The sequence below is a fragment of the Pyrgilauda ruficollis genome, unplaced genomic scaffold (genome assembly GCF_017590135.1).
Source record: "Pyrgilauda ruficollis isolate IOZ18807 unplaced genomic scaffold, ASM1759013v1 scaffold3, whole genome shotgun sequence".
Classification (NCBI taxonomy): domain Eukaryota; kingdom Metazoa; phylum Chordata; class Aves; order Passeriformes; family Passeridae; genus Pyrgilauda; species Pyrgilauda ruficollis.
The window spans coordinates 19,228,216-19,246,054 of NW_024524377.1; the positions used below are offsets into that span (position 1 = coordinate 19,228,216).

Here is a 17,839-nt window from a genome sequence, read left to right on the forward strand (position 1 = left end):
TTGTCCTGCACACCCAACAGCTAAGGCAGGATGTAATTTTGCCTGACTGTAATTTGCTGGTAGCCATTCAACACTACCAAGATCTTTAGCTGTCATCAATAATGAGGAGGATCGGTGGAAAGGGAGTCTGGCTTCTCCCTCATAAAACCTCATAGTAAGAGTAGAGCAAGTTTCAAGCTGAAAATTACATTTCCTAAGAGCCTAAGATATTTGATGGCTTCCTCAATCCCAGCAGGTAATTTATTGCAGTGCTATGAAGGTTTTAAGCAATGCCATTTTTTCACCCTGGAAATTCAAGGACTTTCTTACCAGCATCTCGATTTGCAGTACATCTGAGCTTTGGCATTCCTGCTTGAAAAAGGCCTCCAAGGCCAGGTGGTCCACCGCCACTGAAGCCACCACCACTGCCACCACCAAAACCCCCACCGCTGCCACCTCCTCCAAAGCCACCGCCACCACCTCCACCAGATCCTTTGGGTTCTGTTGGAAAAAAAGATCCCCCATATTAGTGAAGCAGGACTGATCCTGCAAAGTCACCTCTTTCATTACAGTAATGCTTGTAGCTGGGGAAAAATGGATGAACTTTCAAAACACACAAGGTTTGGATCATCACAGCTACCATCACCACCAGCACTGCACCGTGGAGGAGCTGGTGCAGTAACCATAATAACCATAGCCTCTGTGTTTTATTATGCCATCACTACTTGAGTCTGTTCTAGACCGGAGAGCAGAGCCAATTGCTGCAGAGAATTTGGAATTGAGCATGGATGGGACCTCTGAGAACATAACATAGTCTTTGTCAGCACCTTAGTTGCCTCTTCCTGTTTCTTTGTACTTTTGCTCTCTTATCCTTCCCCTCCACTTCTCCATAAGCAGAGACAGGGCAATCTCATGGGCAAAAGGGAAGGAAAGAAGAAGGCAGAAGGTCCCTCCTTTTGAAGGTGTCTCTGGGAATCACTGCTGGGAATGCACAGAATTCTCTCATTATTGATGATATTGCAACATATCTACTTATTTAAACAAAGCCTAGTAGGAAAGGAGATGCCATTTCTGTAGGTTCAGAAGTGCAGTGACAGGATCATGAACTGTTAATGTTTACAATAGGCAGGAATTATTTTATCAGCCCTCCCCCTTTTCTCTCTAATGTCAATATTTCTGCTGTGACAACTGAGTTGCCAAAAGTAAAATGAAAGTGTTTCCACAACTACAATATAGAGAAGAGCCTTATTCAGAACATGACTGCAAAATCAGCAGGTGCACAGTTTGGAATATCTGTGGAGATCAGCTGTCAAATGCTGGGCCACATAGGCTAAGATCACTTGCTTAATGTCTTGGAATCCTGATTTCCACAAGTTTGGGTGGGTAAGAATTTCACTGACTTCAAAGTAGTTAAAACCTGTGGATGAAAAGTACTTCTAAAGAATTCCCCAAGAAGAAAGGAAGAGTGTATCCATGGGAGAATGCTTAAGAAAGAGAAGGATAACGTGAAACAATGTCAACTCAGTTCGGCTCTGACTCAGATAGGGTGTGAACCTCTGGAGAAATGCTGCCATGGTTTAGTCTTTCATCATGATTTGTTAATTCATGTAAATAAGATAATAGGCTGCATCATTTTTATCTTACTGTTCACCCCCTCCTTTAATCCCCTTCAGCTCATTACTATAGCTAGAACATGTAACTTCACATTCAGAGATAATCTTAAAGAACTGTAGCTGGTTGATTGCAGGACTGTATCTAATTTTTTAAAAATTATTTTTATTTGGTCACACTCCTCTGGGCATTTCCTTCTTTTGTCATCATGTTCCTATCACAGTCCAGCCTTTAACTGCATGGCCAAACCTAGACTGAGGTGTACCACATTTGCTTATCAGTCTGTAGAAGTGTCTTTTCTCCTTAGGAAATGAATGCTGTTCCTCTGTCAGCACAGGCCTGTGTTCCTCACTCTTCTCTTGTTTCTGTTCTGCCTTCCCAATACTTTTGCTACTTCTCCAGCCTCCTCTTGGCACCTGCCAAGATGTGCTGTGAGACACAGCAGCAGCACAGCTGGATAGAGACCTTATTTTCATTCAGGTAAGTAGAGTCACTGCCTTGTGCAGTACTGCTGGGCTATCTAAAAAGATAACACCCTGAGTCACTCCAGGAGTGGCAAAACTGTGTGCAGCAGTGACACACAGGTAGAGCTGTAGCTTCTGGCTCTGGTTTTGCTCTAAGTGGTACTGGAGCCAATGGTGTCATGCCAGGCATGCATTTATTCTTATATTGTTTATGCAAAAGAAGAGTCTGAAATTCCACTTTATTCTCTGTCCTCTCCTCAGTCCTTATGGGGTTTTGTTTGCCTGATCTGCTGCAGGTCCTCAGCAGAACTCCTGTAGGACTTGCATATTTTTCTGATATAAGCAAACAGGAAAATAAACCACTTTTTGAGAATTAGCAAACAAATTAGCATTCACATTTCATAAGCAGTACTTGATTTCTCAGCTGACTGTTCATTCATGATGAATAGAATTTATTTTTATGCATGCCAATTTCTGGCATTTTTATCTACTCTCATGGCAATTCATCTGATGATATATAAATTAATTTTCTGCTTTCAGATCTGTAGAACCATTCATGCTCACAGAAATTCCAACATGTAGAGTCATACTTACTGTCTAGAATTGGAGCACTTCTGTCATTAGTAACAGTCTTCTTGAGCTTTTTTCCTTTGGTAATGTCAGATAATAGAGCATTTCGCCCTGCCTGTTCTGACCTGCTTAGGGATGGCTTTTCAGTATTTGCCTGCAAAACAAAAATTCAAAATGAGGAGGCTAAGTAAACCACAACCTCTAGGTATAAATTGCTGTTTAAATATGGTAGTTACCTTTGTCTACTATTTTAGCTTAGATATAAACACTTAAAAATGTCATTTGCCACTTCAACAATATTGACCTCTTCATATAGACCAAATAAAACCTTTGGACATACGGAGTTTGTCTCAATGGTCCTCTCTTTTCACTTTATGTTCTGGTGACAGTTTTTCAAGAACAAAAAACTCCAAACAATACACTTATATGCACATACACATGCACATTTCTTCTAGTTAACAGTTCCTGAAACATTTTATAGCTTATCAGATCAGTGTTATGAAGATTTCCTGAAAGGGGGGCGAGTTGCCATGGAGGGACCAAGCAGAGTCTGTATCTTCCTTAAGGTGGAAAATGAAGGAAAGACTCTTGAGAGACAGCCTATTCTGTGTAATCAGCTAGGGTTTTGCTCTGAAAATATCTAGGCACTTCAAAATGACATTTCAAGAAGCCTTCCTTCCTGTCAGTGAGGTGACTGACTGTTGGGAGGGCAAGCACAGCACAAGCTCTATCTCAGTTTAAGTCAGGTCCGATGTGGTTTCACCCACCATGTTGTGCCAGCAGTGGATCCTGTGCTCTGATAGCACAGGCTGGCTGAGGGAGCTATGATAGCTAAGAGCTGTCTGTACCAAATTTAAACAATAGATTTTTTTTTTTTTTTGGCTCAAGTCATGGAAATACTGGAGTAGAACAAGGGAGAAGGTGGGAGTACAGGTTTGGAGAAAGGCAAGACTTTTAAGTCCCCTTAGAAAAGCTGTTGTCTCTCCACCAGATCAGCCACCAGTGAGGGAAGAATAAAAGGATGGAGAGTTAGCGTGGATCGTGACATTCACATGAGAACTGGGAGGCAGCAGAAATGATGGTGGTTCTTGCAGGATCAATGATCAACCATAAACAATATGTTGGATAGCCTTCCCCAAATATCATGGATACCCTCATCCACATCTCAGTATCTCAGGACATCCTGTTCTGTGACAAGCAGCAGCAGAGTACAGTGCATATGTTTACCTCCTATAAAACTTACCAAGGCCAGTGTTGGGGGTGGAGGGGGAGCTGGAGGGGGAGGCACAGGCATGGTGGAAGGCTGAGCTCTGTCTGCTCTTGCTAAGAAACCTGCACAGCAAAACACAAACAAAGTCCAGAGATTAATACATCTTAATAAATAAATAAATTTATACTCAGCTATAAAACATCCTTGCAGCTAACAGGTTTATCTTCTACATTTTTGAAGTCTAAATAACCAGTAAAAAGCACTTTAATTGTATGGAAACCAGCTGCATCTTTAAACATGGGCTCCCTACATGATCCCCACTGCCATACAAACTCATAGATATACATCCAGTTTTGAACACTTACACAATCCATGCATTGCTATGGCAGTGGACAAAATGCAGTAACCAAACTGAACTCTGTTAAATCCAACAATCTTGTTCCCATGGAAGCGCTTCAGGATAGCCCCATAGCTACACCATCAGCCCTTACTTCAAGAAGGCATCATACTTTAGGATCATACTCAGAAAGAAATGCTGACTTGTTAAATCTCTTTAGTTGCTAAAAGATTTCTCCATCTCCACTGTTATGGGTAGAGTGGAACAGCAGAGCTCTGGGATGGACTCATGCTTCTTCCTCTCTCCCTGCTTGCTCTGAAGATCCCAAGCTCCATCATCATGTCTGAATGCACCTTCCTCCTCCTCAGAAGCAGCACACACAGACATGTTCTGGATATTCCCCCTGAGGAGGAAGGGCAAGCAGGCAGCCTGGCCTCAGCTGCAGACAGAAAAGCCTGCCTGCTAAAGCTCAGCCGTTCACAAGCTTCCCTGCCAGGGACCACACTGCCACTTTCCCCCACCCCAAGCTGAACTTTCAGCCTCGGGCAATCCTAGGAGGGTCACACCTGAGATATAGAGATTTATTGCAACCAAATTATGGAACAACAAAAAAAAAGTGCTTGAAGTGTCAAGGACTATATTTTTCAAGTCACAAGGGCTTTTTGTGGCATTTTGGCACACAGCTTGCTGGAACTGTGCCTATCAGGGACTTTGGAGCATATCTCATAGCACTATGGCATTTCAGCATGTGCCTTACTCTTTATCTGAGCTTTCACCCATGCTGGCCATTCACCTGAGCCACCTTAGTAACAATGATTTGCCACAACTTATATAATGTTTGCATAAGACAGGTAAACATAGTGGGAACAGGAACAAGGGTAATTCTCCAGACAACCCCAGGCTGATGGCTGAGGTTCCCAGGGCAGTTATTTACATGCATACACAGCTCTTACTTTAAAAAGTAACTTAAATGTTTTAGATGAGACCAAGACGAAGTGTAATAGCACAGTATCTGTCAAGTCACCATCATGCCAGGTACAGTACCCTTCTCAGTTAAAATGAACATTAGGAAAATGTGCTGAATGAAACAAAATGGCATTTGCAGTGAGTCACCACCTACAAAGTCTGTAATGGCATCTGACATGATCCATGATATGTGTGTCAGAAAAAACTGCTTAGGAGTACAGATTTATCTCATCAGATGCTCATGCTTCAAAAGAATTAGAATACAGCTGTAACGCCCCTTGCCTCCACCCCAAATTGCTGAGTTACCTTCAGAAGAAATATTTTCTGAAATGAGACTTTAATGGATTTTGTGTAAAATCTTTGGGGAGGAAGGAGTCAGACGCATCACCCATAGCTCTGGTTGACCATTTAGAAAAGTAATGGAGTTCAAAGTGGTGTGAGGCACTAGTGCCTGCAGGTTTCTTCTCCCATACTGCAGAAACCATTTCCAGTTACTGCAAAAGAGTGAGCAAAGCAGAGGGGAAGCTGGCAAATAGACAGAGTGACTGACAAAGAGGAAACTGTGAAGCCGAGCCTACGCAGTGCTGTGCAAACGCACTTGTTCAGAGTCCTGCAAACAGACCAGTCTGCTCTCATCAGTCCTCTGCTACATTACTGAGCACCTTAAGCTCCCCCAGAGAAACAACAGCTTCATATTCAGAGGATCCACTTGAATTTAGTTATATTCCCATCTCCCAAATTTGTAGCTTTCAGCTGTTACATAAAATGCTGCACAAAGCCCTATCCTTTCCCAATCAGCACATTCTAAATGCAATATTTGAAATCTGAAACCTATTAAAAGCACCAAGACTAATGCTGCTTTGTTCTTCAGCTTCCTGTTTAAAAAAATAGTCAACAGGAAAATTATTTCTTACAGTAGACCACAACCATCCTGTTTCTTAACACAGTCTTTTCACAGCTGCAGTTGTCTCTAGCTTAAGTGTGCCATGAGGGTATTTCACCAAACATTTAACTGCTTCATCAGATTAAAAAGAAATTCTTCTCCCTGCACTGCTTTGCTAAGAAGTCAAAGCAGTCTAGATAATGTACCATCTCTTTGGCACTCCATGTGTCACAGGAAAGCTTCTGGAGCAGGCAGAATACAGTTTGGTTTGATATCAGACTTTTAAATGAATCCTTTTAGGCAGCTCAGACCTGAATGCAGCAAGTGAGCCAGGTGGTCTGTGAAGCACTTCCTGTAAACTACCCTAACTTGTCTTCCTCCCTGTCAGTTAGAGATTGTTTCCCTCTTGGGCTGTTCTGTTCTACTTTTTTTCCCTTTTAACTGGATTGCTTTAGATCAGCTTCTTAAGGAATTGGTGGCATAAAGAGGAAGTAAGGTGATGCTTGAAGTCTGAGTTCTCTAAGGGGAAGCCACTACCCACAGACCCATCCAGCTTCTCCAAAACCCTCTCTGCACACAAGATTTGCAAGGAGGCAGGGAGGAGAAATGCACTAGGTGTTCCCTCCTTCTCTATCCCGTCTTACGTGTTCCTGTACTCAACCACTGCACACTAGATGGTATTTCTGGTACTGAAGGGCTCTCTCAACTGAACTGCCATCGAAATTAGGTACACACTGGTGAGCTTGCATTTTGCTGCTTTTGAACAAGCCCTACAGCCCTCAGAGACAGGCTGGAAATAGCATTTTGGAAGCAGAGGACAAGCTTCTGTAATAAACCAAACTCTGGCAAAACTGGCCTGAAGTTTAACAAGAGCATCCTGCAGGGTTGTTTACTCATGGGGCTCTAGAGCACACACTTCCTTTAGAAGTCATCAGAAAAGAGATTGCATGGCGTGACTGAGAAACCGTGTGCCCACACAAAAACGTATCATGCGCACACTTACAGAGCCCATAAAACACCCTAGACTGTCAAATTTTAGCTTAAAACCAAAGCTGCAATACTGCTTCACTCTTTTGTCACTGTCTCTGCTTCTGCTGATGAAAAAGATTTTTAGAAACTCAAGCTGAAACTTTGCAGGAAGAAACAGCACCTCTGCCTTTGAAGCTCTAACTCATCCTTGCTGTTCGGTTGTTAGATTTTGTACACTCTATTTATTTGTCTGACTCACTATAAGCCTATATGAAGAAAAACAATGGTCTGAAGAGATGCAGTGACCTGGTGACTTGCTCCCACAGCACACGGCATTGCTGGGAGCAGCCTTTGGGAGGCGAGTACCCCTCGGGATGCAGAACCAAAACAGCTGAGTCAGCACAATGCTGAACTCAAACTCTGCAGCTGCTTTGTTTATCGCCAATTCACAGGACGACTTTCTCACAGAGCACAGAGATGTCCTGAGATGTTAAGTGTAACTCTGCCATTAGAGGAAAGCTTTGGTTACTGTCCTACACGTCTGGACTCACATCATTATTTGCTTTTGGCCAGTGGGAAAGAACTGAATTTAACAAAAGGCTATTATGTTACATTGCTAACAACTGACACTATAAAAAACCTGAAATAGTAACCAATCCACCTAGTAATAAATTTTACCCACCAAATCTGTAAACAACCAAGTTTCTTATAATGCTTGGTGCTGCAGGGTTGCTGAAAAGGAACTGGTTCCAAAAGACCAAGGCTGCAAACCCAGGACACACGCCCTAACATATTTTCTGAACACCAGTGTAAATTACCACATCCTTTAAGAAGCTACATAGAAACGCTATGTCTAGGTGAGCGTTGGTGGGGCGGCAGAAAGGACTGCAGCGCCCGCAGCACCAGCCAGAGCGCCCCGAGCACAGAGGTCAGGACTGGCAGCAGGAGAGAAGCGCTCCCACCGCTGGCCGCTCTGCAGAGCCAGCCCCAGGCTCAGAGCCTGAGCAGGCACCCCGCACTGCCAGCCTGACACCGCCTGCCCCGCCTCGGCCACAGCCCCGGGGCTGGGGCAGCCTCCTGCAGCTCCCGGGAGCGCAGCGCACAGAGCCCGCCCCTGCTGCCGCTGGGGAAAGCCCAGCGCCGCCAGCACATGGGAGAGATGCTCCAACAGCGCCCAAGGAAACAATACCTGCATGGGAAAGCTCTGATTTCTGCAAACTACCAGCACATGGCAGCAGGCGCCATCAGGAAAGATATTGAAATGCTATGTTGTGCCACGCATCACGATAAAGACTTCTTTCATTTAAAAATCAAAATAGAAGAGAGAGGAAGAACACATTACATTCTGCAAAGAACTCCTTGCTCTGCGGAGTGATCCATAAAGAGCAATGGGCAAAAATGGCAGTGAAACACAAATTTTGGGCACTTCAGATTTAATTTGGTATTTCAGAAATCATTTCAGGATCATTACAAATGCTAAAAAAAAAAAAAACAAAAAACCCAAAAAGAAACAAAAAGAAATGTGACCTTTATTGTGGGATACACAGTGTGAACAACCACATTGCAAGTGCTTGGTTTGTATCTGGTCAGACATTTTGAGCTGCTTGAAGGGCCTCCCTCTTAAACATTGAGTCAGAGGCAGACAGACAAGCTCACTGTGGTTAATCATTTCCTGCATGATTAATTTCCAAGCAAAAAAAAGAGGAAGGAACAAACAACTGTAGAAATAAAACAGAATGTATAAATTTAAGGGGAAAAACCCTTGAAGTTGCCAATTAAAATGCTGATTGCTCCCTATGCAAAAGGGCCCAACTTCCAAATCAGTGTTGATTTGGTTCTTTCAAAATCCATTACTTTCTCCTAATGAAAGAAATGAATTTTTTTTTTGTTTTAAAGTTTGAATTTGAAGAAACTGGGCTACATTACCAAGTATTTTAGTAAGGTAGCTCTCAAAACAAAAAGGACAGCTAACTATAAACACATTACAAAGTAGATGGAAAAATCACTTGCAATCAGTTTCATATAGACCACAATATTTTTTCATTAATAATTTTTTAATAGAGTACTGAGCTATTAATCCTTTTTGCCAAAAAAAGTTGCTGTGATGTCATGAAATTTGAACCCCCCTGCTCCCACTTTCCTTGGCAGACCTGAGTCATTAGTAAGCCTACATGTCCCACATTCTACCACCACCATCTCCCAAGGCCAGAGGGGCTGCCTGAACCAAGTGTCAGGCCAGGAGTGTGGCACAGTGTGAATGAGAACTTCAGAGGATGCTGAAGGTGCTCCTCCCATGCAACACCATGCCAGTAAATCCCCCCCTGAAAAAAAACAGGTGTTTTTCTTCTTTTTATTAAAAGTTTCTAAATGTAGAAATCTATAAATAAATATACAGATAGATGAGTTTAAGTCCCTAAAGAGTTCAACAAGGTTACCGAACCAAATTCAGTTGAGCATGAAGCTACTGGAAGATACTGAAGAATTCCCTTATAGGATAAAGAAAAAAATATTTAGGAGACTCTCTGGCCTCAATCACTTGCACATGGAGGAGTGAAAAACCTATCTGGCACTCAGATAGGTATCTGTAACCTGATACAAGTTTTAATTGAGACACTGGGGACTGCTGTATAAAAACCTTCTATTCAGCAGGACAGCCTAGATTTTCCTTCTCCTAACTGGGATAAAGCTTCTGAAGCTCAGGAGCTCCAGGGGAACAAAGTGACATCTAAAATGTTACTGTCAGTATTTTTGAGTCCTTTAACACCAGTGATGGCCTTTTAAGAATAGTTTTTGGATGAGAAGACAATTTTGGTGCAGGGATTACAAGATTCTGTGGCCTGAGACAGGACATTACAAGGGTGTGAGAATGTAAATTGTCCAGTCCTGTCTGGAGGAAGCTATGGTACCAAAAGGAGGCACTAACTTTTCACCCTTAAAACCACTTGCAGAGATCTGGACAGCCCAAAGAGAAGACCAACAGAGGAGAAGTTATCTGGGTGTTTGAGACCTAGGGAAATTCTGGGGAGTTGCTGATGCCAGAGAGAGGAAGCCTACTTTACTGGGGACTTTTGGCATTTCAAGGAAACTCTCCGCAGCACCCGAAATGAGTATGACTTTGAGTATGACTTTCCAGCACACTGAAAAATGCCAGCCCCTACACAAAATGCCAGGGCAGAGGAGGTATACCAGGCAGTGATGGAGAGCTCTCGCATAGACCCATTGGAGGGGTGAGGGATGACAGCACATGTCGAAGTGGATGAGGTCCATGTGGCCCTGAAATAGGATTTGGCCCAAGCTGAACAACACACAGGAGGATCTCCCATAGGGAAGAGCACCTTTCCCAATTCAGCAGTGATTGATGTGGGGGATGCAACACCATCCTGCTGCAGGCAGGGACCAAAATGGGGAGAAGTGGAAGGCAAGAGCCTGAAGGGTCTCTAGCAGAAATGTATGGGGTAGTTCTTGGGAAAGAAACATGCCAAGCCAGTATCACAGCGAGCATTTTTCCTGCCCTACTTCGGCTGCAGAGAGAGGATATATTTTTTGCTTTGTTTTGGACATAGCCTTTTCAATAAATTGCAGAGTTAGTTTAGCTTAGTTATGTCATTGCAAGAGGTCTGTGAAAGGTGCAGGTGTTGGGGAGCTAGTGGGGACCAATAAAGATAAACAATAACAAGAACAAAAAGACATGACTAGTTGGGAAAAAAAAAGTGAGGATGCTGTCAGGTGCTTTCATGTCTCTATGCAGGCCCCTGTGCTCTGTCAACCCTACAGCATCTCCATCTTCCTCCACACTCCTCACGCTCAGTCCCTCATCCCAGAGCATCCAGCCAAGTGCAGTGATCCTCCAGTCAGCATGACATGCAGCTCACACGGGGTAATTTCCCAGAGGCCTAAAACCCCCTAAACACTTTGCATCTACTTCCTACCACCGCAGGAATACAGTAACAGAGCAGGTTACTGTGTGTGTCAGTGGCAAGTGAGTCAACAGACCCCTGAGCCAGCACATGACCCCAGGTGCCAAAAGCAGTAACAGCCAGATGCACCTATGGTCCACAGCAAATTGCATCCAGCAAACCTCATCTGATTAACAATTAAGACTTTTATGGAGAAAATCCAGCGGTGCTGCATCCATAGAAAATTACAGCTAAGAAATAGGCTGCTATGGTGACAGAACATTGTTTTAACTCAAGTATTTTAAAAAGATTATTTTTCCAGTGAAATACTTTTCAAGATATGCAGAGGATCACAGGCAATGGCTAACTTTGGAGGACTGCCTCTAGTAACGAATATAGTCCCTGTTTGGAAAAAAGCAGCTAAGGTTTTGGTCAGTTTATGTGTTTGGATGTTGACTTGAGAAAAGCTGATAATGCAAGAGCAAACACACTATAGCAGAAAGTATCTGCCTCACTGAAAACAGGAATTGCTGACATCTAACCCATACTCCTATCATTTCTTTCAGCCAGTATGCCCAGAAGACTTGTACAAAAACACTCCTGTCTGTTCAGGCAACAAGGGTCAGGTCACATTCCCCACCACAGCAACCTGGTCCTGGGGAACAGGACCTCAGCACTGCAAAGGACACCAGGAGCAAAGCCCCTGCTACACGGGGCACCTCAGGAGGGAGTTTACTCTTCTGAAAACAGGCACATGTGTGTCATATTCCTCAGCAGGAGGCCAGGGCCAAATCCAGCAGAAAAATCTAATTACTGGGCTGTATCCCAGTCCTCAGCACAGGAGGACACATGCTCAGACACTGCAGCCTCTGATAGCTCCATCCCATCAGTGCTCCCAAAAAATGAAGAGCCCTTCCCCCAGCCCCTCTGCAGAAAGCCCTAGAGCAAAAGGCTTCACCCTCTCTCCCAGACAGAAGTGAGGGTTAAGGATGAGCTGTTTGTGAACTCTCCTTCAGCTGTCCAGAGCAGAGCTGCCTGCAACACTTCACCATCTACCACCCACTGCAGCCTCTCCCCGAGGCGAGTGCTGGAACCAACACAGGAGGCTGTTATCCAGGCACTGCCCCAGCACAGCCAAGGAGGATTCACACAGGCTGCAGGTGACCTTGAAAGGGACACTAGACTCCCAGTGCTCTGGAGAGGCCACAGGGACAACATACTTGGGGCAAGAAAGGACCTGATGTCTATCCCCAACTTATTCCCTCATCTGTCCCTCCTTGTGAACATTTTGTGTTCACAAAATGGTGTTCCAAACATATAGCCCAAAAGCTTCTCTGCAATGGGACTACTTTTTCCAGTGGTTCATCACTGTAGTAGTGATCACTCAATGTCATGTGGCTGCTCAGCACTGCACAGCTTTCTCCCCAGAATTGTCTTAAACTTGAGGAGCTGTTGGTAGGGTGAACAGGCTAGTTCAGAAATTAGGGATTTCTGAGTATTGCCTCCAGATTATTCAGTCCTAAATCAGAAAAAAAAACCCAAACAACTTAAGACCGCCAGGACTTTTCCCACCATCTTATCCTCACAACATGGTACCACTCATCTCTGACCAGGCAGGGTCACTGATGGCCTGGCAGTGGCAGGCAGCAAACAGTGAGGAGCAGGGCGGGATGTTTCCCACAAGCCACACCTGGTGACCCAGAAGCAGAAAGGCACGGTCTGGCCTTTGGAATCCCCAGCTTGTTACCATGGGAAAAGAGCTTTTGTTTACATGAGCATATCCACCTTTTGCCTTTCCACCTATTGCTCCACTTCTAGGTTGTTACAGCTCTGACCACTTGTTTGCTTTGTGTAACACACAACAGCAATCCTGCTCTTTGAATCAAATTGACAGAAACCTGGAGCATTTTTCCTTTCTATCCACTTTTTTTTAGCATAACAGGCCAAAAGTACAATAAATTAGTCAAAATGGAGAGTTTTTTGACATTTGAGTGGCTGTAACTTTTAGTACACACAGGAAAAAAAAAATCAAGAAAATAATCAAATATGGAGAGCAAGCTCTGGGATTTTGCTGGTGGACTTCTGCTATCCACAACTGCCCACAGGTGTGCTGCAGTCCCCTTCAGAGCAGTAGTTATAAAGAGAGGGGCAAATCTCTGCAAGTCCTGAGGCTGGGATGAAAACTCCAGTCTGGAGCTGCAGATTACATCGTGGGAACTATGGGATACCCCACACCACATCCTCTCCATGCCCAGGGCACTAAATTAATAATGGTCACCTGCACAACCCCCCTGCTGATGGTGCCTTCATTCATCTTTCTCTTATCCACAGTTGGACACAAGGCAGCACTTGAAAACATTTAATAATAATTGATACTTACAGAAAAGGATCAAGGACCTCCCACACTATCAGATTGTTTTATTTCTCAGTAGATGTAGGTTTAGAATTCAATTCAGCATGCAAATAGGCTTTTTTAACATAAAGCATTTTCTTTATCACAATCAACTAAATCTTACTAAACATGCAGTGAATTGTGGCTGTTCTACTAAAGGCAGCACCTATAAAATGATATTAAAATAGTAAGTGCCTCTAAAGGGGAAATCTGAGGCATATAAGGGCAAGACATGTGGAATGAGTTTAAAGCATTGCTTTCCAATCCCTCTTATAAATATTACAATATTCCTACAAGAATGTTGAAAAACTACAGTGCACAGAGATCAGCTCAGATTTCACATCAAAAACCCAAACAAAAAGCTAAATGGCCTGGGCAGTCATCAGGGAAACACCAACCACACAAGCAAGAGTGCATTACAGTTTTTACCGCCCAGGTGTTGACGTAAATTAGAGTAACTTGAATACTTGCCATTAGAGGAGCAATCAAAGACTGATCTGCCTAGAGTGTGGGAAAAACAAAACAAAAGCCAGCCCCAGATCTGCATAATGTAAGGGACCCTGCAGAAACCACCACCTCAGCGTCAGGCTACTGTCAATAAAAGCCTCGGTTCAATGCAGCAAGACCCATAAATCAGTTTTGTGAGAAACAGGCAACCAGGCCTGGTAGAGATTTTAATTAAAAAAAAAACACCTAATTTTCTATTCTTCAAGTTAATTTTGAATTATTTGAGGTGGTGAGAAACCCCCACTGGACTGGGTAGAGATGGAGAGCCTGAATTTATTCTCATTAGAGTTCATGGAAAGGCTCAGGCTAGTTTTCAGAGGAAACTGGATGAGACTCATTTTATCTTCTGACTTTGCTGAAGCATTTGAACTTTTTGAGATCAGATTTAGAGACTAAGAAGAGTGCATCCCATGAAGTCCCTTGATGTTTTCTCCTGTGGAGGGATTTGCACTGTAGCTCAGGGTTAGTCATTAAACCAGATCATTTGTGAGGCACCAAATCCTATTTGCACATAAGTAATGAATTTGAAAAGTGTCACAGTCAGCAAGCAAGGCTGGCACTGACTCCTACACCACCATCCTTTGGATCAGGAAGGCTGGAGGACCACAGCCATAGTTCGCACAGAGATGCCACGCCTTGTGTTCAGCACTGCTGGTACCTCGTCCCATGAACTTGGGGAGAGCAACCAACAGGAAATGCTGTCATCTGTCTCCAAGCACCACAGCCTATCGACAAACTCCCCATAACTTACCCTGCTCACAAACTACCAACTGAACAGAAACTCACACATCTTACTGACTGACTAGGTACTACAAGAGAAGCCATTCTGCATATCCCCTGTATCCCCTGTACTCCCAGTATTCTCAAACCTCTGACCTCCATTTCAAAAAGCTGTAAAACAGCACTTGATCTGCCATTTGAAGGCATATTTCAGTAATGTGGCCAGGAAAAATTAAGTTCTTTGTAGACACTGCTGGGCTGCTACAAAACAGTTACTTTTTTACAATTCACATTGCCTGAGGAATTAGTACAAGTTTGCAATAAAGCAAATGAAAAATGTCAGTTTACTGACTTAAAAATGAATATATACAAAATATACCATTACTTTGCATACTTTTAGTATTTACTGAGGTAGGTATTTTATCTTGGATCCTCCTCTGAGAATAGCTACAAAACAAAACTCTCTTACAAATTTTACATGATAGCTTACAGTAATAAATGATTATCACTTTCAACCCCCCAAAATGCAGATATATGTGAAGCTGGGCAGTGTATGCTGGGAATCTGCACACACAGAAGCTGGATAACAAAGCACCCATTTGCACAAACACCCAAAGAAACTCCCAGTATCCATTCTTCCTTGCTTGGAAAAGAGCTCTGCCTCTGAGGTTTGGCCTGCTCTGCAGTTCATACCGTGTCTCGGAAAGCTGTCACGTGGGCTGCTATGGTTTCAGTAATTATTTTTAAAGGATCTGGGCAATATAAAAACAAATCTGTGGAAGAGACTTTAAAATCAGGATGGAAATAATAAAGGGGAGGGAAAAGAGGGGACAAAAAGTAATCGGAAGCAAAGAGAGGGTTTTCTTGAGCAAACAACCCTTCCCCAAACTGCCCCTTGTTCACACTGGAGCCAATCTTAGCTCATCCCAAACTACTCCAGATACTGTGGCCAAAAGTTCATCATCTGTTCTAAATGGTCTACAAAACTTTGGAAATTGCATCCAAAGCAATAAAAAAACCCAACCACAAGGTAAGTCGAGGATGAGAGATTAAAATTAATCTCAAATATCTTACCACACACATTGTGGTTTGAAAAGGATCAATTTAAAAACAAAAAAGAAAAGCAATAATATTACTGAAAACACAACTGCACATGTGAAATTACATGTTCACCTAATATCCTGGCAGTACTGGCAAATAATGCCTTGTTCTAATCCATATTAACAACAAAGCCAAAATGTTAGGCTTCTGCACCATCCAATTATCTGCCTGGCTGGAATCTAGCAGTAAACTTCTAGCAATGTCAGATATAAATAGAGGAAGCAATACAATTACTGCTATTAAAAATGTTCAATAAGACAACTTTAAAACTACCTTTAGATAGATTGTACAAAACTAACAGAACAGACAACTATTAAGGAACCATTTAAATAAAGCAGACTGAAGGTTGTAATTATCTCTGCATTGTCTGGTTCTTTGCATCTTATATAAAAATCTACTAAATCTGACCATCATTTTCTCTTTTTTAAAAAACATTGATTTTAAACTGATATTGTGTTGGAACTGCAAGAAAAGCTTAATTTTAAGAGTCTAATTTTTTCATTAAAAAAAAAAGCACCACCTGTCCTTAGCTGATAGGAACTGCTCTGGTTTCATTCCAGACCTAAGAAGTCTTCTTAGACTAAGAGGAATATATAATCCAAAAGCAGTAATGAGAATCTGTGTGATAAATGATGAGGACTGCCCGTTGAAATTCTAGGGCTAAAGCAGAATAGCAGCAGGGACAATAAAGATTCATGTTTTCCTCTTGAGTACTGAATCTGCTGAATCCATCATATGCCTTATCCTGAGCTGACCAGCACTTCCTGCCTCCAACACCAGCTACTGCACAAAAAAACCTGCTACCTAAAGGAAACATGTATCGAAACCCCACAGAGGATCTCCTGCTCCAGACTCACTCCTAGGGAAGAGCAGCTCCAAATCAAATTGGTGGCCTGCAGAAGGTCATCTCCAAGGTCATCTCCCGCCCAGGGGCTTTTGGAACCTGTGGACTGGTGTTTAGAGATATCCCCAGGCAAGGAGTCTGATGCCCTGGTGGCTGCTCGCTCAGATTCCCATCCGCAGCTGAAGCAGTGGAAGGACAAACCTGAAATTCTTCCTCCTCTGTTTGGATTTAGTTTGTCTCTTTGCAAAGCAGCCAAAATCTAACCCACAGCACACTGAACACATCTCCACAGGTTATAGGAGAGACCTCAGCCTTCAGCATCTGAGTTTGCATGTGTGCAATCACCAGCAATACTCGTGCTGTTCCTATCACCAGCAATTTCCATTTGGTCCAATCTGGAAAACATCCTGAGTAATACGAGGATGAATTTTTCTGTTAAGTATTTCCAACACTGCATTTTGGCAAGAAAAAAATGTCAAAAGTCACTTGGAAAAGAGAGGTACAGCTAAGAGACGTTTCAATTATTTCATAAATAAGCTGCCAAAATGCAAAAAACAAAATCCAGGCAATACTAATATTCTTCATATTTATATAATTATAAGCTAATCTGAGATCAAAGTATTGACCAACCACAATTACATTTTGTTTCATTTACTAGAACAGAGCTACAATAAAAATTTTACTCACAATAGCTTTGTAAAGCCATTTTTACACAAATCCTTCCATCTGCTTTTGCAGCAGGACTTGATATTTTCCAATATATAAGTTTATGAAATATAGGTGAGATAACATTGAATTGGAGGTTTCAGACACCTGAATTGTTTCAGACTCCATTGAATTGGAGGTTTTTAGACACCTGGGCCTTTAGCTGAATACTTAATGATACTGGGACCATGAAATTTGCATGTATGCATACAAGTACACAGCACACATCTGCAGCAGGTGATGCCAATTTAAACACCTACAGTAAGGACACACAGTTGTCTCTGACTAATCTGAGGTTTCATCATTCAGTTGGAAGGAAGCCCTGTACATAAAGATAGCTTCTGAAGATTTCATTTATCAAATAGGCTTCTCTACTTGTTTTGGCAATTATCTAATAGATGGCAAGGTACCAGTTCTGTTTTTCATCAGTCCGTGGTTCCTTCAAACTCAAAGCAATTCTAATGTTACATGAAAGACAATGCAGGGATTTACATTCCCTGATCTACCTGGGGAGGCACTAAAACTTGTGTGTGTTTAATGTGGGGTTTGGGTTAAAAAAAAGAAAGAGGGAAACTATTTTTATGTCTTGTCAAAGTTTGAGACTTGAAGAGATTTCTGTCTTGATGTACTGACATCACGGCACTGCAAATGAAGCACAGGGCTCTCTGACTGATGCTGACTGTCC

General features: G+C 42.7%; 1 protein-coding gene across 1 annotated transcript in view; it reads right to left on the reverse strand.

Moving 5' to 3' along the window:
- WIPF1 (WAS/WASL interacting protein family member 1) overlaps positions 1–17,839 on the reverse strand; it is a 48,216-nt gene that overhangs the window by 11,650 nt on the left and 18,727 nt on the right. Inside the window, 3 exon segments of the mRNA XM_041473342.1 lie at positions 310–480; positions 2,649–2,778; positions 3,868–3,956. Of these exon segments, the coding sequence (XP_041329276.1) occupies positions 310–480; positions 2,649–2,778; positions 3,868–3,918 (352 nt within the window). The 5' untranslated portion in view covers positions 3,919–3,956.